Genomic DNA, 26,835 nt, shown 5'->3' with positions numbered 1-26,835 from the left:
CTGCCTCGTCACAACTCTCCTTGTCACCTTTTCGTAATGGAAGAATTAAGGCAGGAAGTGTACTAGGTTTTTTATATGTATACCGAACTTTTATGTCACTACAACTACACAAGTACCGTCATATCTCCCGTGAGCCCCCGCTACTCAGTTCGGTCGTCGTTGAGCACCGCGCCGCCTTTCCTCCCTGAGAGCTTCCACGAGCTTCCTGCGTTCCTCGGGCGTGGCATCTGCTAGCAGGATCTGCACAGACCTAGGCAGCGTTTTGAGCAGCTCCGCGTCCCGGTCCAGCCTTCGGGGCGTTACAGTCTCCAACATGATAATGCTTCTCCCAGGGGGCCTCGGCGCGCACTGCTGCTTGGTTGTCTCGGTGAACTGGTTACCCGTTAGCGGCATTCTGGCCGGGTGGCCCATGCGGCCGCACTTCAGGCCTCCCTCGCAACTGGGCGCGCAGTGGCCGGCCAGGAAGGCCTCGTAGCTGTCGCACAGACGCGTAGGAAACTCGCAGGTCCGCACCGAGTCGGCGTAGAACTCGGTCGCCTTGGAGTGAGAGCACGCTGAGCAAAGGAACAGGTGTTTTAGAACAATTCGCTCACAGTTCCAGATGAAGCACGGCTATACGGAACTAATAGGACAGAATTGCAAGAAGAAAGAATTGCTTGCGATTCAGGTCGATGTGTCAAATACAGTCTACAACGTTATATCCAATAACTACCCGCTCACAATCCATATTTTTACTATGCCTACCAGTAACACGAGGAATGCAAGCCATCTAAAGTTCAATCTCCCTTTAACACGCAACCTTTATGGTCAGACATTGCTGCAGTTCTACGGTGCTAAAATTTGGAATGGCATCCTGCTTCAGATCAAAATATCTAGCAAATCTGAGCTCTGTAAAAAGATTTTTTCTTAGTAATATGCAGTAGTTACAAGCCATATTTCTAATTTGGTTTGTTTGTTTTCTCTTTTCGGATTAAGACTGACATGATTTTGCAATGTTTCAATTTCTAGTCTATTACTGTGCTGCCATGCGTGCGTGACTATGGGCCAGACTAGCTCTACCTAAGGGCCAATCAAAATTTCACGTATGATTTATGTGTTCAATAAAGCAATAATCAATCAAGCGCTCGATCGATCGATCAATCAATCAAAAGTTACGCTTCCTTTGTTATACCCGTTATTTCGTTATAAAGGCTGTTTGGTTACAATGGATATCAGCGCAATGTAGAATGCGTAACCGCAGACAGCACGTACAGCTGAAGCGCCAGCATCCGGGCTGCTGTTGGCCGCCATTGGGGTAGAAGTCCACGTGGCCGCAACTGGAGGCCATGCCCAACCGTCCCTGGACTACGTCCGTCCAACCGCTGCCTACGCTAGTGTGCAGTACGTCCACGAAGTCGGCGTCGTGTTCTCTCAGGTGCACGCCGTTGGACTCGAACAGTGGGCCCGCCGGATCCAGACCTGTGCGTCGGTAGATGCACGATTGCGCCTATAGACGCATCTGACGCCACATCTGTGTGCGTCTGTCTGACCAACGACCTGGTCAAAGACCCTTATCTCAAGTATTTCACTGCGGAGAAATCCGAACACCAGGCCGAGGGAAGGCTCGTGCCCGTTATAAAACAGGTGGGTAACGGGGACTACCGGAAACCGAACCGAGCACCTCGCTTACGCGAGGCGCATACTCACATCAATAGGCCTGCAACGCATGGCGTTGAGACCACACATAGCCTCCTCAGTGCATGTCTCAGGAGGTTACGGTAAGTGTATTAGATCAACTTAACACGCATCTTTTCACCGCGGTGCTGGTCTCTAACACGGGAGCCCCATGACGGCAGTACAACTCATTTACAGGTGGTTTGCACCGACGCTGTGGTGGCGGCCATTTTGTTCACCAAGAGTACGGTGGAACGTTATGCATATGTCTGGTATGCTTTTCGCCACTGGTTGCTACTTGCATGATCGAGGCTATACTGGGTCGTCCATCGTGGTGTTCGTGACGTCACGTGGTAGACATCGGTAGGGTCTGGCATGTTCGCCCACAAGAGTTATCTTTGGCTTTGCAAGGCTGGCGTAGATAAATGAATAACAAGACGTTTTCAGTCTATATCGCAGTAGCAGGCAGTGGTCGCTAGTAGGCGGAACCGCTAACATGCATTTTTTCAAAATGATTATGGCACTTTTCTTGTCGCCCTGGTTAAACCATTCTCTCGTCCTTCTTCATCAGTACTGGACCTTTTTATAGTTATTTCTGCTGTCCGAAAACTGAATACGCCTTGGCTATCTTAGAATCCTAAAGCACATCAAATTTCTGTGGTGGCTCGCTTACTGCTTGCTGGGCGGCCGACACTACTTGTGAACATACTCTGAAGTTTGTTCCAACGTTTAGATAAAACCCCAAGGAGGAATATATTTACAAATCCACTGCACCCTGGGAATTCCTAGAAAAATTGGGCCAATATCGTTACCACTACAAGTTGTTGATCAAGTCATTCGCGCCCTACCATCTGTTAGTTGTCCTGGTCAGCTGAGTTGGTGGAGCGACTGCCCAGGACAGGTCGTGGTCCCGGGCTCGAACCCCTGACCGGGACGAATTTTTCTTCAACTGCGAAGTTTCTGTGAAAGCGGTATTGCGTTATTTTGCAGCCGTATGGTTGTGCTTGGGTGGATGCTAATGAGTACTTACTCTCTCTCTCAAGTTACTCTCTTCTGAATACAGCTGCAGCGCATGTGTGTAGCGTCAGATTTCTGCGGTAGCGTTTCGTGACAAACTCAGCCTGAGCCTCGAAAAATAATTCTGGACTGCTAAAGCTGTATAGTGCCCAGTTCATTTCGTGCTTGCCGGCACGTTAAGCGTGCCTGCAAGCACATTAACGGTAAGCACGTTAACCCAGCCAAAGGCACCCCTTCGATTATAACAACATAAAACGCTGCAAGTTTCGTGTCGCATTTCGTATGATTTTAGTGCAATGATCCCAGCCATCAACATGATCGCCTTCACTTGCTGGACAAGGAGTATAACCTGATATATTCCCAGCAGCCCTGACCTACTTGCCTGCAGCGCCAGCCCTGGCGGCTGTAAAATCGCTTCAAATATGCATGGTGACCCATCCAAAGCAGTGGAGCACTCCCGTTTTGTTAAATACTATTCGATGAAGCAGACAACACTGCAAGATTAAAAGGGGGTGTTTAGCGTGATCCTTTTTAGTGCTTTTTCATTTTGTTTAGAATTCACTTCACATGGACTCCATAGCTGTTCAATTTTCTTTGTTTGCTCACCTCGGTGAAAATTATTCGTTGAAAAAGTCACGACGGAAGCAAGCCTATAGAGTCTGTCTAATGCAGAAAAAATGAAGACATAATTGCGCCCATAGTGGCTGAAGCCCAATAGGATGAGGTGTGACAAGGGCGAATACATCTCACGTGTCTGGCAGTCGCAGTGCAAGTTTTCTCAACCACATGATTTGCTGTGTTTAAAAAGCACACCTCACACTGTAGCTCACACCTGGCGTGGGATCTTAATCCTCAAGTCACATGCGCGGCATCTTATCTAGAATCGCTGCACGTATTAAAAAAAAACACAGTGGCACCCAATTCCTTGAGACCACCTTTTCCGACATGCTTAAAAAAAGAAGGCTCGTTTTTCTAGCTAGATGTAATTCTTTCATATAATTGGATCACCTGCAGCAATCTGTAACTTATCCGATATGCACACCGTAAAAGCTTCTGTACTGGCGGGGTAATGGGACAGCGATACGCAAGAAGTGAGCATTACGAATTTTGCGCAAATCCTTGTGACGTCCTCTTGCTTCGACGTGAATGAAAACAATAAATTGGGGGACATTTAATTTCATTACGTGTGTGGCGCGATAGCATAGCGTCACACGGCGCCTGAGCGCGACGAACTTCCGGTGTGGTGACTCCACCTCCTGGTTAATGACGTCATTTCCAAGTTAGCTGTTGCCATTTGTGGGTCGATTACGTCACTTACACAGTTTCCACACACACGGAACCCCCATATAGCAAAACGTCACTACATACTGCTTGCTCCAGCGTGACATTACGGCGCCAACGCAAAACGCTCCGGCGAGCTCCTTACGCTGTCGCCTTAAAGTTACCAGGACCTCATCGCGGTGGTAGCTTGAACTGCCATGCAGTGAATGGGGCCTCAGAGATATCTACAGTGTGTGCTATAATCTCGAACTCCATTGGACGAGCGACCTACATGGTAAGTGCCCAAGTGGCCCTACGTGGTACGTGGTCCAAGTGCGACCTACATGGTCAGAGGAGCGTTAGAATTCGGGCACCTCGCAAAGAACCCCTGTTTCTCCACGTGTTCTGGTAGAATCAAAATGTCGTCCATTGCTAGCTTGATTAAAATGAATTATCTGGCAGTCAGATCTTCGTAACAGCGCCTGTCACGGAAACGATGTTTTTAAAAGGCATACGGGTGTTCGTAATGATCACGCCTCGCACAACCTGCCCGTTGCCACCGACCCCTTGGTCCGCTCCCCTCGCACGGATGGACCACGTCCTCTCTTGCGCGCCTCTGCTAGCCTGGTACCACAGATCGAGACTGTGTCTCACCAGTGATTCTAGACACCAGGCGTCCCGTGAGAGTCTTGACGTCCTGGCCGAAGAAGCCACCCGTCTGAGCACCCAGGCTGTGGCCAATGTAGTGGACGTGGTCGGGACCGATCACGTCGGCATCTGTCAATGTCTTCACCAGAAAGGCCAGCGACCGCGCCACGGTGCGCGTGTTCGCGGCGGCCGTGCTGTAGCCCAGGAGATTGCTGCATCCTTTGCTCCAGTCGACGAGCACCACGGAAGCGGAGTCCTCCTGCACGCGTCAACAAGAGTTCGTTTGGTCGGCGTAGGACACCTAATCCTTGGACAGAACGACCAACGAACAGAGAAGTGCGAAAGCCAGAGTGTCGTAGCGACAACAATATGCGCAGTGTGTAGATCTTTCAATGGAAGACTGTGTACGGCGCAACTGCTGCGTGAAGGATACTAACTCCAAAGGCACAAAAACTGCAGTGCGTGTTTCTATGTGGTCTAGTGAAGAAGAACCGAAGTACAGGGTTTCCTCTTGTGACTTAATGCACTTCATAAAAAGGTTCATGCTAGGCACAAAGTGCCCGACCATAAAGACTAACAGCAAAAGTGTTGAGCATAATGTAGGTATCGGTATGGTATGGTATGGTACAGTACGGCACGGCACGGCACCGTACGGCACGGTGGCATGGCACAGTACGCTACGGTCCGGTATGGTATGGTACGGTACGGTACCGTACGGTGTAGTATGGTAAGTAAAACCGCGCACGAAAGCCTGCAGACTGCAGAAAGTCATTCTGTTGAAAAACCTCAGCGGACAAATCTGTCTGCGAAAAAAAAACACTCTATAGGAGCCTGCATGCCGTACAAGGTTCCTGTGCAGGAAGACCATGTCACGCGATTAAGTGTAGGACAAAGCAGGTTGGGCAGGAAGAGAACGTTCCAACTGTAGTGACACGGGCTGGGGCATTTTATTTTTCATTCTTTTTTCCTGCCCAACCATAATTTTTGTCCGTCTAGTGCACGAAATTCACGAGTAGTAAGATCACGCAACATAACCATCAATATAAAATTATTACCTTCCAGAGTCGCTACGAGCGCATAGTAGTGATCACATTTAGTGTGAATGTGGGTGCACGAGTTTCTCGCATCAGCCACATAACTAAATCTTTCCCGCATCGTCGGGTGCAGAGCAGCATCATCTCCTGTGTGTATTTTCTCGATAACTGCGACGGTCTCCTGAATCTCGTGACATGTCATCGCAACAGACTCGAAAGGAACGCGCTCGTGTGTTCACGGTAAAGCTGACCCCCACTGTATTCATGTTGCAAGCAAAAGTGAACGCCCCGCTTCTAGTGGAACCCTAATGAATCGCATCCCACGAAACGGCATAAGTTACCTGATCGAGTATTTCGTCCTTCATTTCTTGCATCCATGCTGTCTTGGCGCTGCTCAGGAAGCCGTGCACGATGAGGTACAGCTTCTGCTTTGGTTGCAGCAGTTTTCCCAATTTCTCGAAGCCATCCTTGTCCAAGTCTGTTTCGAACAGCAGCCTATCAAGGGTCTTGGCCTTGTTCGAGTAAAGCAGGAACCGGGGCTTCACCTGGACAAGGTGGTTGTCGAGAGGAGGTCTAAGAATTGTCAGCGCCAATTTGTTAATGGCAGGCTCGCTTTGGAACTATCTACGGAGAAGGTCGGACAGTCCAGAGCTAGCGAGAGCCTTTTTTATTTGTGGAAGAAATAGAAACACGCATCTTCAATGATCTTAACCAGCTGTGTAAATGCTGTGCATGCGGCATTGGAGGAACTGCAACCGCACTCCGAAATTGGATTTCCATTTCCTGTGCCTACTTTAAATCTGAGCCCTCGATTCAACTTCTATGACGTCATTTTTATAGCGTGAGCTTTTATAGTCAGAACCTACCTCTGAAGCCAGTGGCCGTCATTCGCGCGAAATTGCGAGACTATTAATTAATTAATTTCGTTACCATTAATTAAACTATACACACATGACCATGGCCCCCAAGGGATATATGACAGCCACGACCCCTCAACCACTCGACGTTGAAAATCATGTCGCTATTTAAACACCAATTTCAATTTACTGTTATCGGCTTACAGCAGCAATGAGCTACGGAACGTCCGCACTACTTCGCTTCGGAAATCGGAGAAGCGTTCGGAAATTTCATGTTTAGATTCATATATTTATTTATTTAAAAGTATAGGTTGAACTTTTAAGTTTATTTTTTTGCAAATTAAGCCGGAATTTTTCAATTTCAGAACGAAATTTTCGTTTTATTTCGGCGAAAATTTTTTCTAAATGTCAGTTTGTGGCTTTTTTGGTGATAAAATGCAGTATTTCTGCGCGGTAAGAAGTGACTTGTTGGTCTTTATTGTCCTTCTCGTCAGCACGAGCAATTTAATTACGAGTAATTAGCTCACGAATGGTCCTACTCAAACCTTCGATCGCTTCTAGACAGAAGGGCCATTTCCGTTAAAACAAAAGTTGCTAAAGTTAAATACTATAGGCACTATACTAAATCACAAATGGGAGTTTGCTTGTACCAATTGGCTAATCATGTTGTCGTTGAGGTGCAGCCTCGGTTGAGTGAGAGGGCGAGGTGTCTCGTGGCCTGAGCGTTGACAATAGCGACTGGACTGCCGCCGAACCGTTTGGGTATCTAAAACATGACATTTTTTGTGACGCTTATGCGTGGCTTTGCGTCATTGTCCTTACGCGCAGTAGAAGCATACTTAACCAAGTAAGAGCCCTAAGTGCGTGATGACATCGAACAAGCAGCGCTTAACTAGCAGACGACGGTGGTGCGGAGATTTCCTGAGCCTCACAAAAGCAATCCTCAAAACGCGTAACTGTGGTAACCAAAAAGTATACTACCGCGAAACCACGCCCTTGGCTTCATACAGCGTTAATTTTCTCCTTTGTCCGAGTATAACCGGACAATAACCGGCTAAGCGGCTTCTCAATAACCGGCTAGCTGTGACCTGTATGTCAAGGGTACTGATCTTTTTCCGTTAAAACCAAATTTAGAAAATTGAAATAGGCTTACTTTTATCGCTTTTTTTTCGGCTTGTACCGCAAACGCTAACCTGTATTTGCAAGATACCCCAGGTAAGTGCCCAAGACGAAGGGGCATACAGAAAACGATGAGTTACACAAAACAGAGCATAAACATACAACTCATAAAACTCGTAAATCATTGCCTGACACCGCAAAAAATATATACACAAGGCTTAATTGTATATATTTATAAGATTTAACATACCAAAGCGACTCAGGCTGTGAGGGACGCCGAATAATTTCGGCCTCGTGGGGTTCTTTAACATACACTTACATCACACAGTGCACGGGCCTTTACCATTTCGCCTCCATCGAAATGCGACCGCCACAGCCGGGATCAAACCCGCACCTTTCGGGCAAGCAGCCGTGCTCCATAACCGCTGAGCCACCGCGGCGGCCTCACAAGGTTTGAATGATGTCAGCATAAATTGAAGCCGTCACATGAGGAACACGATGAACGGTCGATGCAGCACACAGTCATTCAGCTAACACTAAATACTCGGCATCTTTGTAGGGACTGTATGTTCTGGCTGCACGCCCTCACCTACCTTTTCCGGACCCTGCGGCACGAAGTGCGAGAGATTGCCGGACACGTCGAAGGAACCAGGCAGCCCCGGGAAGGACAAAGCGTGCTGCACAGAGTATGCGATATAGAGGGGATGCCGATCATCGTGTTGTTTCACGGAGAGTGCGATGTCTCCGAGGTCGTCCTTGGTAACCTCGGAGTACATGTACCGGTTATCCACCAGGTTCGACTCCAGGTTGATTTCCGACTTCAGGTGCGTCCTCAGACTTCGGCCCGTGACGCCTTCTTCCTCCTCAGGCGTGTACGCCCCTGAAGAAGCCCGATCGACCAATGAGTATGAGTCAAACGTTGAAGTTTTTGCTTATTTGTCTTTCGTCAAACGATTAAGATTCAGTTGCTCTAAATTATACTGAATATTTATTTGCCGAACATTCTGTTATCGAGTATTTGAGGTATAGATTTTGTTTCGCCACTGGGATAAGACGACTAGGGAAATAATGGAAGCTTTTTTCATCAGAGAGAAGCAGTCACAGTGTGTCAGCCAGCATTCTTTGTTGTTGGTTGATAAAGAGGTCTCATTTCTGGATAATTTATGATTTTGTTTGGCTTGGGGTAACCAGGTTGGGTGAAAGAGAGGGGGGAGAGGGGGTCTAGCTTTTGACTGGACTTCGCCATACGTCAGATGAGTGGCGATAGATGTACTTAGTTTCTTGATTTTGCTTGTCAAAGTGTTCGATGCTATGTCGTGTCACGTGATTTTCATGTATAAATGTTTGATCTTCTCAATAAAAAAAATTGTTGCGGTTCAGCGCTTGTCTGTTTGTCTTCTTGCTTTTGTCCGTCTTCTAGCTCGCGCTGTGCCACCCACAATGATATATTTGGTGCACACTTAAATTTCGATTTGTTTTAGGTTTCGCTGATGATTTATCGCCCGAGCATTTAAGATATGGTTAACTATGAGTTTCGTCCAACATTTATTTTGTGGACGTTCACATTTCGGTTTGTTTTAAGTTGTACTAAACATAGGCTTACCGAGCAATTAAGTGTCAGTTTGTTTTAAGTTACGATTAATATTTATCTGCCGAACAATGAAGTATCAGTCGTTTTCAGTTTTGTCGAACATTCATTTCTAAGAAAAACTGAGTTTCGTTGGTTTTAAGTTTCGTCAAACACCTTTTTCAAATGTTTAGGTTATTTAGGTTTACACAAGAGAGGTTTTTAGGAAACAATACCAGTAATGCAAAAAAAGAAATCTCGTAACCTTTGCATTCCATGCGAATTCAACGAACACCAGGCATTTACTGTTGGCATAAGACCAACACACCTAGTACCGAATTCACTGAGAGAAGGATAATTTTTGGTGGAGTCAGATGTCTCATTTAGACCTAAACAATCGTGCACGGTTCATGAGCAGTAATCAACGCATATTATTCAAGTATGGCTTTGCCTTTTAATGGAGCTAAAAAAATTGCGAAGCCGCACTTTTAAGTTTTTTTTTCTGAATAATTTTCACCAATCACTATTTTAAGCCTATATGGGCTCAAAAATAGCAAAATATCTGCCGTTTGTATGCTCAGACACGTTCCCATTAAAGCGCATGAAACTTGAGGCGTGCTAAGGAGCCGTCATGAGAACAGCGGTTTAGAGGAAGCAACAGCGCTGCTTCTTTGCACAGTTCTTGTGGAGTTCTTTGAAGGCGTTTTATTTATCACGATACTTCCTCCAAGGTTACCTATGTGGCCAGAAGCGGCCACTACAATATCGTAGCCAGGCATCAAGCCACCGTCCTACCAGCTGACAACAGTGCAGAACCTTTGCATATGTAGGGAGATAGATCGCAGTGTTAGGAGTGCTAAAATACAAAGTAACCGTTATAAAGTTGCCCAAGCTGTAGAGTACGACTCCAAAGATAGGCACGTTAGTTGTTTTTTTTTTCGTGTAGAAAAACACGCTAATTTAGACACAAGTTTTAGATTCCTTAGAGTGTTGTGCAGGAAAAACAGACTTCGTTCGTATAGCGCGTTCAGTATAAAATGTGTGTAAGGGGTGGAGGTGTCTCTACCCGAATAGGTCTACATATCAACAACGTCTATGTGCTTTGTCCAGGCCTTTAAAATGTTTATAACACTGTGTAATAAGTGAATCAGTCAATCCGTGCATATTTCACACGTTTCGTGTAATGTGTTGAAGCTGCGTGTTTTTGTGCGTGCTCTCTGCTGCACGATCAAACTGTCATGATAGTTTCACAACGTGCATCATTGTTTCTTCGTCTCGGATAAATTCTCTTTATTCTGTCTCTGGCAGATGCTGTCGATTAAATAGGCTGAAAAGCGTTTTTTTTTTCTTTCTAGAGCGAAAGCTCTACTTCACGACCAAAGCTGCAAAAGCCCATTCACCGCTGAAGCCTTGACCTTGAACGAATAACTTTCTTCACAGCTGGGATTCGGACCAGCGGCGTCGCGAACAGATCAGCTTCGCTGGCCACTTCTCGAGAGCACTATGCTATCGCCGCAGCCTATCACCACCGGTGTTGTTGTTGTTGTGGTTCTCACAAAAGCGATGGCACATACCCACGGTCCCCTCGTCTTAATTGTTGTTGTTGTTAGCCTATCAAAAGATGACACATACCCACACTGGGGGATCGGCTATCTATCGGGTGGCTATTCACCTGAACGCAGTTAATATCAACTCACTGTCGCGCTGTGCATTGCACATCATCGTCTTCAACTTCCGTCTGCGGAACGGAGAGATCAGATCAACTTAACCTCGATCAGAGCTTAACCCGAGTCCAATATCGTCGCCAGACGGGCCGACAAACCAGCAACGCAAAGCCATGAGCCCATCAGGCTAAACACACGCTGTTGCATGTGTATTCGGTTTAACTACGTTAAAAGCCGACTTTTTTTTTTCGTTGTGCTTCCCTGGCGGGAGCCGTCAAAGAACGCCATATGTTTTCTTCGCTCGCTTTCTTCTTCGAATTCTACTGTTCCTTCCTCTTCTCCTTTAAGCAGACTCGGATATCCCGTGAATAACTTAGCCTGCTACCTTCGCGGTCATATATGCAGTGTCGCAACCCTTGGCCAAGTACCTATGAAGTGTATATGCTTGTAAACACACGAGCGCCTCTCTGTTATTCAGCCGAGCTTGAACTTGTTTTGTTATCCGGCTAAGGTGGGCTTCCACAGTGGTCCATGTAATCTTCATTTTGTTCATTTTTTTTTCGTTCAAGCGCACCTGTACATCATGAACATAATAGTGTCATACGTATACTCTTCCGCATGATATTTGCCCTATACCCGGTGATGTCTGGAGAGTACGCTTATACAAGCGTGAGCGCGTTTGTTATCGAGGCCAGTTCGCGGATGGGCGAACAAAAATTTGCAAACAGTGGGAGAAAGAGACACTTGAATATGTCTACCCGGCCTTCAAGTTACCCAGCCTTCAAATGTAACGAAAAATTTCTCGACTATGCCTCTTTCATGTGTTTTATCATTAATATCTAGGAGAATCAGTCATATCACCTGCTCATCGCCTCTCTAGCCGTATTAGTCACCATAAGGCTTTCTATGCCCCACCGCAAGAGCTACCCCACATTCTGGATCTTTTTCCGTCACGTCATCCCGGGACTGGAATGACCTACTACAGGACCTCATGCATCATACCAACGCCATCCATTTTAAGAACGCTATCAAGACCATTGTTGTTTAACTGCCACGCCCATCCCTCATGTAATGGCCTATACCAAGGGCCTTTGAGGTATCAAATAAAAAAAGAAAGGGAAAATATAGATTGGGAATCGTAGCAGCACAACCCGAAACTTGCTCAAAAATCCGTTTTGCTTCGCACTTCAGGTTATGGCTGCCCTATTTTGCTGCTAGCCAACGCCATGCGCCGACTTTCCGGCGGCTGAAGGCATCGGGGCATTCTCTAATGGAAAAGCTCGCACGTGGGGCACACCTGGCCCTCGATCGCCAATTCATCCACTTTGCCGTGGCACATGACATCACAGCCACATCGACAAGGCCATTTCACGTGATCGATACTGCTGCTTTAAAAGAGGCATTGAGGCCGTTCATCTGCAGTGGGCATCGCACCAGCACAACCGGCAACATGCTGGAAAATCCATTTTGCTTTGCACTTCAGGTCAGTAATTATTTGCCTTCTTAAATGCTACCGCAGTTGTGACCGTTGTTTGCTGCTGCTGTCCTGTCCACTGTGCGCCATGTTTTTTTTTAGTTGCGTAGTTTGTTGCCTCGTGATATTTTTTTCCTGTAGAGATACAGAAGAAAACACTGGGCCAATCGAAAAGGAAATGCTGCAGGAATTGCTGGCTGGTCAAAATGAAATGCACTCTGCTATTGAGGAAATTAAGGTATCTCAAATAAATATGTACCAAAACATTTCCTCCCTCACAAGGGGAGTCGAAATTGTTTAAAGGAAATTATCGACTCCTGGTTCGCTCGGCAACAGTGTAACTGACTTTGAGACTACCGTATATGGACTGAACAAACAGCTCACTTCGTTAATAAAAAAGTTTGAAGATCATGAAAACAGGTGGCGTAGAAACATTTCGATAGTTTGGGGTGTATAGAGGAGTCTGGTACCAAGAATGCCGAGCTGCTTGAAAAGGCAGTAAAAAAAGTATTCGTGAGCAAATTGCACTTAAATGTTACTAGTATCGAAAGAATACACAGGCTTCGCAGAAAGACAGAAAATAAGACACGTCCGGTTATTATCAAATTTTTGAACAACAATGATAAAGCATACATACTGAGGGCATGCAAAAAACTGAGGGACAGCAAATATTCTGTGTCTGAAGATTTTTCGAAAAGGGTGCGTGATGTACGTAAGCAGCTACGGAAAAGTGATGCGGAGGAAAAGGCAAGCGGTGCGAAATTTAAGCTCCTATATGATAAGTCAAGTGTTTGGAAGAAGGCCTGCCATTATCGTCTCGAAGCAAATAATATAAATTGGCAAACGAATACAAACCAGCGCTCGCTTAAGATTCTCGATGTTAACTGTCGGAGAATAGTAAATAAGGCTTTAGATTTGGAGGGACTTTTTTTAGTGCGTAATCCCGACATAGCTATTGTCTCCGAAACGTGGTTGAGTGACGCAGTTTTTGACAGTGAATTTGTCACGCCTGGATTCAGTCTGTTTAGAAATGATCGGGGCACAAAAGGCAGTGGTGTGTGTATTGTTTTGAAGACATGCCTAAATTTGCTAAAAATGCCAGCTGAACCTAACATACAATCTATTTTTTGTAAAGCTTATTATGATAATGTTGGATATGTGTTGGGAGCGACGTGCAGACCTCCTATGTCTGCCACAAACGGTATAAAGGACTTACGGGAACATATGAGCACATATGTCAAGTCCGGTGATCAGGTTATTTTGTCAGGGGACTTCAATTTGCCTAATTTGAACTGGTCCACCATGTATCACAATAGGATAGAACTAATGGCAAGTTCTCGTTTAGGTGGTTTGCCGAGAAGTCATGTGGTCCGGTGCCTTTTCATTGCCACTATTTGAAGAATATGGAAGCCGCTGTAACCTCCAAGGAGCACGCGTTCAGGCTTTCAAAAGGGGGCTGTCACTCGATATACACTTTTGCAGCTTGCGCTGACGGCCTTTCGACTTCCCATGTTTTGTTATTATTTTGTTGTTGATGTTTTGAATAGACGGTGATTCTTCCAAATGCGTGTCCAAGTTCTCGCTCTCAGAGACCAGGCACGATAAATGAGAAAAGGTATGTTTTTTTTCTTAGCTTTAAGACAAGCTGGCAACTCACCGTACATCGCCATTAGTAGAGGGAGAAAATTCATGGTTGGAGCTGAGCGGTTTCGGCCAGCCTACCAGAAGTGTACACGGCAGGGTGGCCTGCAAGATACGTGCGAATAAGGTCAGTCTTCTGAAGATAAACAAACATTCAAAAGAACATCAAAATTTTGTACACTTGAAGAAAATTGGTATAGTGGCAGCTGCACACAACAGTCTAGCTAGAAATATGGTGGCATCCGGATTAAGAAGGCGGCATTCGCCTTAACTCTCCGTTTCCAACGAGGCCGATTTTCTATATTGTCTCTCACCTGGGTGGCCGTTCTTGCGCTCCACTCTCCGCAGGCGCTGGATGCTTCACTCAGCGACCACGCAGAGACACACGCCGGCATTTTCTCATAATGGCTGTCATACTGCTTAGGCAGTAAAAAAGAGACATTTCTACTGGTGGCAAAATCTGCCAGTAAGAAACAAACGAAGGCGTGTTACCGCTCACTTTTTTGTTAAATATTTTTGGTGCCCTCTAGTTGGTGTATAAAAGTTCACCTTTAGCTAGGGAAATGATGCTTAATTAATCTGAAACAAATAAATTATTGTTAGCTTCAGTAAACGGTGAGAAAAACTCACGGCATTATCCACATTCTTAAAGAAGAAAATGCGATAGCATTTAGAAGTTGGCCCACCCCCAAATATTCCAATGCACCGCCCAAGTTTTGGAAGTGGGCGCACCCCATAAAATGAACTACGGTGGATTAGTGGTTATTAGTGGGTCGATTAACGTTGACTAGTGGATAGGCTAATGTGGATTAGCGAAATTTATTTGGTCGGGTTAGTATAAACTCATATAGTAATCCAATTTTCATTGTATTACTATATGAACGTTTTAGTCTAACATTTTAGTCAGATTTTATAACTTGGCGGTCGCGACACCACGACTCTCTCGATCAACCAGGGAATTTCGTTATGGAGGAACCTTGTGGTTTTTGCAAGCCAACAACCTAAGCCTTGTGGGTTCATCAGTGGGCACAGGCCACTAACCACCGCGGGCCCAGGCTTCGCGCGAGCCAAGGGCCCCGATCAGCCGTCACCACACGCACCCTGGGGCACCGATGCGGCGCACTCAACCTCTGCAGAGAGGAGAGCGACTCGCCGCAAAGCCACAGGCCTCCAAGTTCACGAAGGAGACGTTTATTCACGCCGTCCTCCAGCGGTACACAGACTCAACAGTCACCCCATCCTGGGGGCGCGTGATGAGCAAGGCTGCGCTGCGCGCAAGGAGCGACAAGAGTAATGCGCGCCCCTAGCACGCCGCTGCAGATTGTCCCCGCAACAGTGCTGTGGTCTCTCTCGTGTCGGCCGTTGGGCCCTTTGCGAGGGAGAGTGGGCAGTCAACGCAAGGTGCGCCTGTCGGAGGTCGCCGGACCCATGGACAGGCTCGAGCCGCTGCAGGTCGACGACCCGTGCTGGCGAGCTCGAGTATGCACTGGTACGAACGGCAAAGGCCGGCCCGGACAGACAGCAGCGTACGCACCTTACGTTGTCTTGGAGGGGTCTCTCTCTGGGCTCCGCTCGGACGGTCGCGCGGCGCGCGGCCGCCCAAGCGGGTCCCTAATTCCCGCCAAAAGGCACCAATGGCAAAGGCCCTTGGGAAGCCGGGGCGGAGCTGCGGCCGAATGACAGGGATTAGTCACCCAGCAACCTCTCCGTCGCCTGAGGCGGGGGAAAGGGAAAGAGGAGAACAACGCGGGATGCCGGTAAAAGCCGCGCAAAGGCAGCGGCAGGAAGCCCGGATTCCCACATCCTCCTATCCTTAAATGCCCTCCTACCCATCGGTGAAAACAAGCGATAAAATACAAAAATGAATCCACTTAAAAAAAATAATGCTAGCTACACTTCAGTTCCAGCCAGAAACTAAAAAGACACACAAATAAGAAAATGACCTAAACAACACTTGCATACGCTTCAAGGAAACGAAAACTAACAACATGTAGATTATATACACTGTACACTATACACAAGGTGATGTAAATACAACAGTACAACTATCGGGCAGGTGGATGGCAGCCTCAAAGTTCAGTGGCGCGGCCCATTGGGCCTGTCGACGACTCACCGCTCACAGACTTCAACTAGGGCCGGTAGAAGGGCCGACGGTGATCTTCCTTCCGTTGATGACGGCTGGGCAGCAGCAGAGCGCTAACCACGCGCACTCGGACACGAAGTCACGTCCGGGCACAAGATAGCTAGTGCACCACTGTCGCGCCGGCTGAAACAGGCACGGCGTCTTGAGGTGTAAACGTGGCAAACGGTGAGGGGTCCTTCTCGTCCCCTCGCTCACGCAGAAGCACACAATGGCACAGAAGCAGATGTCGATCGGCGACAATGACCCGCTCGTCAGCAGCGGCCCGAGGAACCGCGGCAGGGGTCAAAGGACGAACCTTTCACGCTCCACACAGCCTCAACTTCCCCTCCACACCGGCCGCACAAAACCCGCGCCGCGAGACACGGGCTCCTTAACGAGGAAGTTATCCCCAGGCGGAACAGAAGGGAAAAAAGACGCGCTGTACAAAAGAAGGCAAAATGTGCGCTTCAAGAAGACAAGTGCAAGCGCGAGTAGGCTGAAGTTTACATATGCACAAGTCGGGTTAAAAAAAAAGAAAACCAAACAGCAACGCCAAACGCATAATACATATGTACATCTCGGAACCTTAGAGCAAACAGGAAACGAAAGAGGCCACGAACTGACTAGATCAAACAAATATATAAATAAATACACAAGGCTGGAACTGAGCATGCGGCAAGCCAAAAACGAACACACCGTCCTTCACCTGGGCATAGGGCCCGACGAGAAAGCTCGCCAGCTAGCTGAGGCTGCGTACCTTCGGTTGCGGAAGAGTCCGCCGTCCGGCATCAATCACATCGGTGACCGTTGTTTCAAATTGCACCGGTGCGCGGTACGCTTGCGTTACGCAGCACCAGTTGTGCCTTTGCGCTTGCCTGTGATACCAATGGGTACCGACGCAAGCTCGTCAGACCGTGACGCATAGGCCTTCAGGTCAGCGATGTGGCACGGCTGGTTTCCCCTGAAAGGGGATCCTCCGGCAGGAACGCGAGCGGCGACCAGACTCTGACCATTCGGTACGGACCAAGCCACTTAAGAGCGAGCGAGGCTGCGAACCCCTTGCTCGCATCGCTAAGAACGTGGTCGCGCTTCAGGACAAGATCACCGGCCTGAAAAGTCAGTCTGCGGTGCTTGAGGTCATACTGAGCCTTCTGTTGGGCTCTAGCTGCCGCCAAACTCTGCCTTGCTCTGTTGAGAGTCTGACCAAGCCGGTCCCGAAGCGTCGACGCATAAGCAGCTAGAGCAGTCTGCCCGTGTCTGCTCATCCCCGAGCTGGCTCTGCACGACGTTTGACATCGGATTCGCCAGCTCCCTCCTGAAATTGAGGAAGGCGGGATAGAAACCAGTTGAGCGATTCACAGCTGTTCGAATGGCGAACGCAAACGCACTCATATGGTCTGCCCAGTCCTTTTGATACTCGGAAAAGGCCGCCAGCATTGGCTTGAGCGTTCGGTTGATTCACTCGGTCAAGTTGGACAGGGGATGGTAGGGTGAAGTGGTGTAGTGCTCGATTCCGAGGGAACGGCACGTGTTACCGACCACCCGAGCTGTGAAATGGAACGCATTGTCCGTGATCAGTCTTCCCGAAAAGTCGAACCGACAGAACACTTCCTGAAGTGTATCCAGCAGCGCTCGTGCTGACACTTTCCGAAGCGGGTACAACTCGACCCGTTTGGAAAAATGGTCAGCGACTACCATCAGGTAAATGAACCCCTGCTTACTCCTGGGGAAGGGCCCCATCAAATCGCAGGTGGCCATCTGCCACGGACGCACACTGTCAATTGGTTTCATCATTCCGGGCGGCTTGCCACCCAGTGACTTCGCCGCTTGACAGCATGGTAGGAACGGCAGTAGCGGAAAATATCGCGCTTCATGCCGGGCCACGTCACCGATTGACCCAGTTTTGAAAAAGCTTTTGAACCACTCAGCTAACCGGCCAGTGGTTCGTCATGAGAGAATCGCAACAGTGCGCCTCTAAGACTTTTGGAGACAACCACCTTGAACGGGTCAATGGACTCATCATCGGTGGCTATGCACTTAGCAATAGCCCCTCATCGTCCAGCAAATATGAATCCTCGGGGTTCGCCGCGACACACGCTGGCTTTTGCCCTCCCGCGCCCTCCGCTACAATGCCAGTAGCGTCACGGCGTTCCGTCTCCCTGAGACCGTCGCTCATCTCACGACAAAAGGATTCATTTTGCTGGGCTTTCAGCAGCTCTTTCCGGCTGAACACGATTCCAGTCATCCCAGAGGGGAACCTGGTCTCGTCCCCACTCGGGTTTGCTGCCAAACTTTCCGTTCGCGTCGGCGTATTCGAGGTGCTCACGAGGAGCTTTGCCTCTCGCCCGCTTTGCGAAGCGCTGCTTGCCTGGTTACCTGAATGGGTTGGCCCGTTTGCGGGCTCCCCTTCCTTGCCGCCCGGCGGCTCGTCCGCTGTTTCGCCCCCTCCGCTTGCCGGCGTCAAGGCGCCGCTGGCGAATGGGGCACGGGATAGCGCGTCAGCTACCACGTTCGTGCTACCCTTTCGATACTGCTCCGAAAAGTCGTAATGCTGTATCAGGAGAGCCCAGCGCGCCAGCCGACCCGCAGGCTCGTGGAGCCGCATCAGCCAACTGAGCGTACTGTGATCTGTCTGCACCACGAACTGCGTTCCGTAAAGGTAGACGTCGAATTTCCGCAGTGCAAACACGATGGCGCGGCACTCCTTCTCGGTCACGGAATAATTCCTCTCCGAGGGCAGCAAGAAGCGGCTGGCAAAGGCCAGCGGTTGCAGCACGCCATCGAAATCCTGTAGGAGAACTGCTCCTAAACCCAGATCGCTCGCGTCAGTCTGGACTACGAACTGTCTGGTCAGGTCGGGTAGTCTGAGCTGCGCTGTCTCTGCAATGGCACTAGACAGGAGGCGAAAGGATCGCTCTTGCTCGGGCCCCCATCGCCACGCGACAGTCTTTCCCAAGAGCTTGGTCAAGGGTGCCTGCACGCGGGCGCAGGACGGGATAAACGACCGATAAGAAAGTCTCTGCACTTAAGTCTGCTTAAGAGCGGAATTGCAAAAGCCTTTACGCTTCCTCTCTTTCCCCTCTATTTTATTGTTTCTTTCTGTTGTTTGATATTTTTGTTTTTATTTCAACTTATTTATTTCCTTGTCTTATGTATAGTTCATCATTTTTCTCTTTTTATTTAATACACGAAAAAGCCTTCTCACGCATTTACATCGTTTTTCACCGAATCAGTCCCACAAAATGCACGCCGTTTAGCTAAACGTTGTTCCCGCTCTTCATCTGTTTCTTCCGCACGCCGCCGCTTCTTAGCTGCAGCACATCGTTGCAGCTTCACCTTATACACAGCATCCGACATACCGTGGAGGATTCGCTGGGACGACTGCGACGAGCCGAGTGGGGGGCCGCTTTTCTACAGCTGGCATGACGTCACGTAGAGCGAGCGCCCTCCCCCACGGCAGCGGCGCGTGGAGGATTCGCTGGGACGATCGCAACGAGCCGAGTTGGGGGGGGGGCGCTTTTCCACAGCTGGCATGACGTCACGTATAGCGAGCGCCCCTCGCGGCAGCGGCGCGCAGCTGCAGCATGGAGGATTCGCTGGGACGATCGCAACGAGCCGAGTTGGGGCCCCGCTTTTCCACAGCTGGTATGACGTTACACATAGGTCACGCTAAAGGTCAATGGTGGATTCTTCGGGACGACGGCCAAGAGCGGAAACCTCGAGCAGTATTGCTTTCGCAATAAAATTCGCCATTCCCAGAAAACGGCGGAGGCCGCGTACGTCCTTGGGCACGGGAAACTCGAGTATGGTTCGGCGTTTCTCCGCATCTGGCTCAATGGAGCCCTCGCCCAGCGTGAACACCAGCAATTGAGCTCAAGCCCGCGTTATTTGGGCTTTCGCAGGATTCGAAGTCATCCCAGCAGCCCGTACCCTCTCGAGCACGTCGGCAATGTGGCTTAAGTGCTCATCAAAAGTTCGTGAATAAATCACGACATCGTCCAGGTAGCACATGGCGTGGGACCATTTCGCTTCCCCTAGGACGCGGTCCATGAGCCTCTGAAAAGTCGCAGGACCATTGCAGATACCAAAGGGCATACTAGTGAACTCAAGCAGCTCTCTGTGGCGCGTGAGCGCAGTCTTAGACCGGTCAGCGTCCGCCATCTGGACCTGTAGGTAACCTTTGGAGGCATCTAGCGTGGAAAAATGCCGCGCACGGCCCAGGTTTCCTACGATTGAGCTGATCGTCAGGAGCGGATAGGCATCCTTTGTCAGCGCATTCAGACGACGATGATCCACACACAAATGGTGGCTGCCACCTTTCTTAGGCACCAACACAACCGGAGACGCCCAAGCGCTGGACTAGCGACGGATAATGTCCGCCGACAGCATCTCATCCAGCAACCAATCGATCACTTGCCTTTTCGCAAGGCTGACGGGTCTGGGGTTGCACATCAAAAGAAACGCATCTCCGGTGTGGATCTTGTGGCTCACTAAAGTAGTAAAGCCAGGTTGATTTGTGAAGAGCTCATCGTACTGACACAACAGTGCTGTCAAACGAGCCTTCTGTGTGTCATCCAACGTAACCGCAAAGGCGGCCAGCGGATGTGGTGCCTGGTCGTACCGCGCCGCTCGGTCCCAAAGGGGAGCGCGAACGACGGAACGCTCGACACAAGGGCTTGGCCCTGGTCGCTAAGCGTGGCACTCTCCGAACGCCTTCACTGCGCAGACAGTTATTGACGCCGGTGGGCAGATGAACGGCTTCAGCTGGGAAAATGGTCCGTCGCAATAGCCGCCATTCGCAATGTCCACCACGATCCCGGTTTTCAGCAGAAAGTACCTTCCGAGAATCGTGGGCACACTGAGCCCTGGGAGGTGGATGAAACGCGTGCGTCTCGTCCGCTCTCCCCAACTGACAGTCAGCCTCGCGGCGCCAGCCGAATGGGCTACGCCATTCGCAAGGTTGAATGCCGTACAACAGTCCCGCAAGCGCATCAAATACTTTTGCAAGTGGGACAACACCTCTTCACTGAACAAGGAGGCACTGGCTCCCGTATACAGTAACGCCGAAAATTCGCGGCCAGCAATGGTGACCGGAATAAACGGCGCGTGCGCACAAGCTTGCTCTGTACGCTGAGGGAATTAGCAAAGACGAGGCCGGACGTCCCTTCACGACCGACCCCCGGCACCGTTTTTCTGCCTCACAGGAGGCCTGGCCACGGGGCATTCTCACACCGCCGTGAGTTTGCTCGCTGGACATTGGTGCCTCTCCCTGCCTGTGTCCGCTCGCTGCATGGCCAAAGGGCCGGCTGATTCGGGTTTCCTCCTCCGCTGTGCGTTGGAGTGGTTCAGAAAACGGCGCAGTGCAGGCTGTCCGTCTCCTGTACGAGTAGGGATCGAGAGCTCGTTCGCTGAACTCCCATACTTCTTTTTGCCCGCTAATGGCTGCAATGGCAGGTTGTGCGGATGCCGGTTGGGTAGGGGCATGGCCCCTCTTATGCACAGCGTGGCTCGAGGGCCTCGCTTGCCGGCTGTGGCGGACGATAGGCGCGCGCGGCTAGAATGTCGCCTTGAATGCGCTTTGCCTCGGCGGCCAGCTCCACAAAATCTCGGAATCGGCCGTCGCGCAGGTATGTCGAAAAAGTCGGATGTGCCTGCCTGATCGTCTTTTCCACACGTTCCTCGTTCGAGGCTCTGGGCTCGGCGATTGAGAAGAGGTCCTCCATCGAACGTACATACTCCAGGAGTGACTCATCCGGAGCCTGTGTAGGGAGCTCCAGCTCTCGCCGCATCCTACGCTCGTAGTCAGCGGGCAGGAATTCGCGCAGGAATGCTGCATGGAACTCCTCGAGAGCCGCTGCCCGGTGGCCGGCAAGCCGATGCCACCTAGCTGCCGTGTCAATCAGTGCTGCGGGGATCATGTGTGCAAGCACAACCTGATCAGTGAGACCCATAGCTATCTGGTAATGGGTGAGAGACTCAAGGAAATCCCGGGCTCTGAGGAGGTCATCATACCCGCGGTATGTTGGCATGAGCAACTTGAACGCGGAGTGAAGCACCTTCGGCGTGGCCAAAAGTGCCTCAAGCGCCCCTGACAGCAACTGAATCGTCTGGGCAGCACTTGTTAGCAGCGACTGCGCCCCGGCCTCAGAGGAGGCTAGGGCAGGCTGCACGAATGCGGGAAGCAAGGCTCCCAGTTCGATGAGCGGCGCGGTTTCCACAGGGAGCCGGGCCAGCGCCTCACCGTTCCCAGAGCAGAATCGACTGCTAGAGGGGCACGGCTGCTGTTGCGCGGGGCTGCCGGTTGCGGCAGCGTCGAATGCACCGCTTTCGCACTGGGCGCAAAGCCCGTACAGCGGAGGCTAGTGATTAATGGGTGCACCGCAGGGTGCTCCCGACACAGCTCCAATGGGAGCCGTGTGATCGACGTTGAGGGTCGTATCGCCGTATGCCCCAATGGGGGCCGTGGCCAACCACGGTGTTTGACTATTCGAAGGAACAGCAGCCAACAGATCAAAGGACGTTATACGACTCCGTAGGGAGCCGACATGTATAGCTGCCGAGTGCCCCGCTGGGGGTGGCAGACATGGTGAGCAAGCGTGTGCAAAGGCAACGGCGGGAATCCCGGAATTCCCACAAGCCTTAACACTCAGGTTGGCGGCCAAGACACGTCGCCAAGTTTGATTCGAAGACGAGCCCATGATTGAACACTTAAAGTAGCGTTGGCAACGGAACTTGAAATGCTTTTGCATTTCCTCACGCAATGATACTTAATTAAGTGCGCATTTAATTTTTGTTTTAGTCAATCGTTCATTGAAAGCTCTAAATGTTTTTTCCTAACGTTTTTGTAATGCTAGAAATAAACGTTCAAAATAAAACTCAATGGCGCTCGACTGGACGACACGACGGAAATGCGTGAGTGGTCGCCGTTACGAACTACGTTCATTGACCGTGCACCGATTTCTTTTTAATTTTAGTTTTTCGTTCCCTGGCGTCTTCGTTTTCGCCATCTTTTAACGCCACGACATTGGTCATTCTCTACTTTACAATCATAGATCCCTGATAGTCTTCGTACAACTCCAGGGGCGGTGGTGCAGCGGTTAAGCGATGCGCCACTGCCTTGAGATGGCAGGTGCTACCATCGGTGGAGCTTATATTGTCGAGGTTACTCTTCGCGAGCAACTTCTAGCGACTAATTATTAATTTAACTGCCACCTGTCATGGTTGGCAGTTTGCTCACAATCGGATTGGCAGGGCTTCACTCCTGTAGGGCCGAACCTAGGGCTTCACTTTTTCCGCGACGTGACCCCTCTAATGCTCACGCATTAATGACCTTCCCCTGACACTGCTTAAGCATTTAAATCACTTAAATGTAACGTTCTCGAAAATGGTGAATCAACCCTGCACGAGCATGCAGGCCTTTCAGGGCGACGGTGCACAACGCTTTGCTAGGACCTGCAACGCGGGCGATATGTCAGCTCCGGGGAATACAGCACAACATGCATCTTTCGTACACTCACCCCTGAACGGATATCATGTGTGTGTGTGTGTGTGTGTGTGTGTGCGTGTGTGTGTGTGTGTGTGTTTGTGTGTGTGTGTGTGTGTGTGTGTGTGTGTGTGTGTGTGTGTGTGTGTGTGTGTGTGTGTGTGTGTGTGTGTGTGTGTGTGTGTGTGTGTGTGTGTGTGTGTGTGTGTGTGTGTGTGTGTGTGTGTGTGTGTGTGTGTGTGTGTGTGTGTGTGTGTGTGTGTGTGTGTGTGTGTGTGTGTGTGTGTGTGTGTGTGTGTGTGTGTGTGTGTGTGTGTGTGTGTGGCGACTGAAGGAAGAATGAAAAGAAAATTGCACGGGCCTGCCCTCTGACCGAGCCACAATCAGTGCCACGGACAGACATGGGTGAGCTGAAGGATGTGAGAGGAAAGACTGAAAGAAGAGACCGAGCGACAACGATGGCTTTGGCAACAACTACCCCACTGTGGCTAAGAGACAATCGGCGAAAGCACTTAGAATTTCTTTTTTTTTATAAAACAAAAACGCGTCTATTTACAATAATGTATAAAATGCATCGGTAAAAGATAAGATCTAAAACTATGACGTTCATGTTTGAACCTAAGTGGACAAGTAACCCAGAGAGGAGGAGGTCGTAAAAATGCAACTATGATGGGGCGAAAATGTACGCAAAAGTTGGACCTAAAGGTCTAGTATTGAGCCAAGTAATACCCCTGTCACACGGGACTTCTTCTCGGCTTTTGCCGTAAAGTTGTCTTATTGCACTAAAGGAGGAAAACCGAAAAGGAGCAGCGACGCTGCTACACGGCAAATCCAAAGGAGCTAGAACGCGGCCTCCGTGAATGCCAAAAGTCACCGCTGTGTGTGAAGCGGCGCTAGTAACATTACGAAATTAAAGCAGACGGTAGCACTTCAGCTAAGAGTGCTTTCGTTTATGTTGGAAAAAGTAGCTATCACGATAATAAACGAGCGTTCTGACGGTGAGAAACGGATATTTTGAAACAAAGTTTCTTTTTTTTTCATCGTTCTCGGTTCGACCACGGTAGGCGCACTTTTCCGTTCGGCTCCTCGTTGTGTTCGAGAAGCGTGCTTTGTTGCTTGTGTCTTTGTGCACACAAGCAAACTCAAAACACGCACACAACAAAGAGCAAACGAAGAAAAAACAGCAAAGCGAGATGCGCAAACACGTGTGTGTCGATGCGGCTGCTGAAAAGCGTTCAAGTCCTTTCTTAGCAGTGTGGATGTCTTTAGTCATAGCCTCCTCTGCGGTTAAGTGCACTGTAACGCAAAATTAACCATTAAATAAGATAAATTAGATATTTTTTTACGGTTTCAAGACTAAAAATTGCGTCAATTATTTATTCTTTGAGCTCGCTAGCTGGCGCTGCCGTCTGGGTTGCTCCTTTAAGCAACTTTAAGGCCGCTGACGGCCGCCTTTATTGCTACGGACCTTTATCGCAAAGGTCTCGACGCTTTGCCGTGTAGATGCGCGTCACGCGCCTTTGGGGCAAAGGACCTTAATTTCTAAGGCCATACAAGTGCCCGTGTGACAGGGGTATAAATCAAGAAATAAGACACGGTTATGGGCAGCAAAAAAAAGAGAGGACAAATACTCTCTTCAGGATGAGAACGGAAGCTCGAGGTTGAACGATGGAAATAGTACGAACTACGGAAAAAATGGAAGGAGACCCCTTGGTGGAGATAAACGAAGGCCGCGAGCGGTCTGTTTCCCTCCGGAGACGGGCACTTCTGCCAGTACGAATTAAAACGATGAGTTTAACGCGACTTAAATTCGATGGCTGCCTGTCGGTCGCGCGTCAGCCCAGAGTCCGAGTCTGGAGTGTCAGGCGCACACTCAACTTTGCGCACAAAATCAATGGGGAACGCTTCTGAGGATAGAAGGAAAGTTAATAACAAAAAAATGCAAGCCTGTCGAAGGGAGTTCTGTAGATATATTGACTGTTATAGTGAAATTTTGCAATATATACAAAAATTGTGTTCGTAAACTTTTTTCCGCTCGAAAATGCTTTGGTCCACCATTGTTGGGTACGTATTGTCTGTAATTGTCTTCCACGGGCATTTTCCCCTACAGACCAGCCATTTACATATATAGTTCTCTGTCGACGCGGTTTCAGTCGCGGCCGCGGCCGTCAGCTTCGCATCAATGGAGACGAAACGGAAAATACACCCGTTTGCTTTGCAATGGCATTGCACGTTAGAGAACCTTATGGGGTCGAAGCCCTCCGCTGCGGCCCCTCTTTCTGTCTTCTTTCCTTCACTTCCTCTTTCATATCTTCTCTCATGGCGCGGTCGCGGTGTCCACCGAGTAGTGAGATAGTTACTGCGTCGTTCTTTTCCTAAAAACCAATTTTCATTTCCTCCCTCATTAGATAGCTCATTCAATGATTTTAGTGGGTACCGCAAAGCAGGGTTGTGCCGCATACATTTCTCCACTTGCCCGAACACCTTCGCTCACCTTGCCGGCGTCCAGCGGAGCGCACAGTTCAGAGATATGCCCTTCGACTCCCAGCGTCTGCGCTCCTCAGCAGCCGAAGAGAGCCGTGTGTGAGAAAGGAACGCTAACTATGAATATATATGGATTTGTTTAGTCTACTTATCTGGGCGCCGTGGAATCGGAGTGGCAGAGAGGGCCGTAGAAAAACTTGGCAAGAAAAAAAAAGTGAGAATAAAGCGCTAATCTGACGGTAGATTGAAAGGCTGCTCGAGCACGTCTAGCTTTTGAGGAGCCGATACACTCAAAAGATACTCTCTTCTGATTTAACGCTCGAGTTGCGCGAAAGGCTCGGATATGCTTTGCAGTGCACTATACTCCAGCGAAGCGTCTATGTTTGGTGCCCGCCTCGGGGCGACAACCGATTGTGGTTTTGCGTGAGAGCAACGAAAACAGGAAAACACACAAAAAAACGACACGACCCGTCCTAAGCAGTGTGCTGTAAATAACTGTCTCCAAGAATGCTAAGGCGCCCTTGCGTACTTGCCAAGTTTTGTTTTTTTACTTTTTCCTTGTCCAAGTCGCGCCGGATTCCAAGGAGCCGCTCGTGCTCGAAAAGAGATTTACGCTTTGGCGACTTGCTGGCAATCACATGAAAATAAGTGCAGTCGCTTCAACAATGCTAAGGTATGCCTACGAATGCAGAATATAAGTGTTTCAATCCTCCGGTTCAGCGAATGGATTTTTCTGTAGATACCGTAAGACCTATGTGAATAATATAGCGCGTCAGGCTAAAAACGCAGGGGCCAGAGTATGTGAGCAAGTT

At 49.3% G+C, this 26,835-nt stretch overlaps 2 protein-coding genes across 4 annotated transcripts; both read right to left on the bottom strand.

Moving 5' to 3' along the window:
- Nucleotides 1-57: 57 nt before the first annotated feature.
- Nucleotides 58-26,174, bottom strand: LOC144109993 (pancreatic lipase-related protein 2-like). Of its 3 annotated transcripts, XM_077642794.1 has the most exons (8): nucleotides 26,034-26,170; nucleotides 14,249-14,350; nucleotides 13,951-14,039; nucleotides 8,182-8,468; nucleotides 5,954-6,157; nucleotides 4,585-4,837; nucleotides 1,252-1,458; nucleotides 58-554 (listed from the first exon to the last, which is right to left on the bottom strand). In XM_077642794.1, the coding sequence occupies exons 3-8, from the start codon at nucleotides 13,982-13,984 to the stop codon at nucleotides 145-147; spliced, it is 1,395 nt and encodes a 464-aa protein (XP_077498920.1). In that variant the 5' UTR covers nucleotides 13,985-14,039; nucleotides 14,249-14,350; nucleotides 26,034-26,170; the 3' UTR covers nucleotides 58-144. The 3 variants fall into 3 exon arrangements, with proteins under 3 accessions (XP_077498920.1, XP_077498919.1, XP_077498921.1); XM_077642793.1 differs by lacking the exon at nucleotides 14,249-14,350 and having other exon boundaries at nucleotides 26,034-26,174; XM_077642795.1 differs by lacking the exon at nucleotides 26,034-26,170 and having other exon boundaries at nucleotides 14,249-14,353.
- LOC144110944 (uncharacterized) lies at nucleotides 21,405-23,942 on the bottom strand. Its single transcript, XM_077644016.1, has 2 exons — nucleotides 23,913-23,942; nucleotides 21,405-22,415 (listed from the first exon to the last, which is right to left on the bottom strand). Exons 1-2 carry the CDS (start codon nucleotides 23,940-23,942, stop codon nucleotides 21,549-21,551), a joined length of 897 nt encoding a protein of 298 aa, XP_077500142.1. The 3' UTR covers nucleotides 21,405-21,548.
- Nucleotides 26,175-26,835: the final 661 nt, after the last annotated feature.

This window comes from Amblyomma americanum, chromosome 11 (genome assembly GCF_052857255.1).
Source record: "Amblyomma americanum isolate KBUSLIRL-KWMA chromosome 11, ASM5285725v1, whole genome shotgun sequence".
Taxonomy (NCBI): Eukaryota; Metazoa; Arthropoda; class Arachnida; order Ixodida; family Ixodidae; genus Amblyomma; species Amblyomma americanum.
This window is presented reverse-complemented; position numbering and strand designations above follow the sequence as displayed.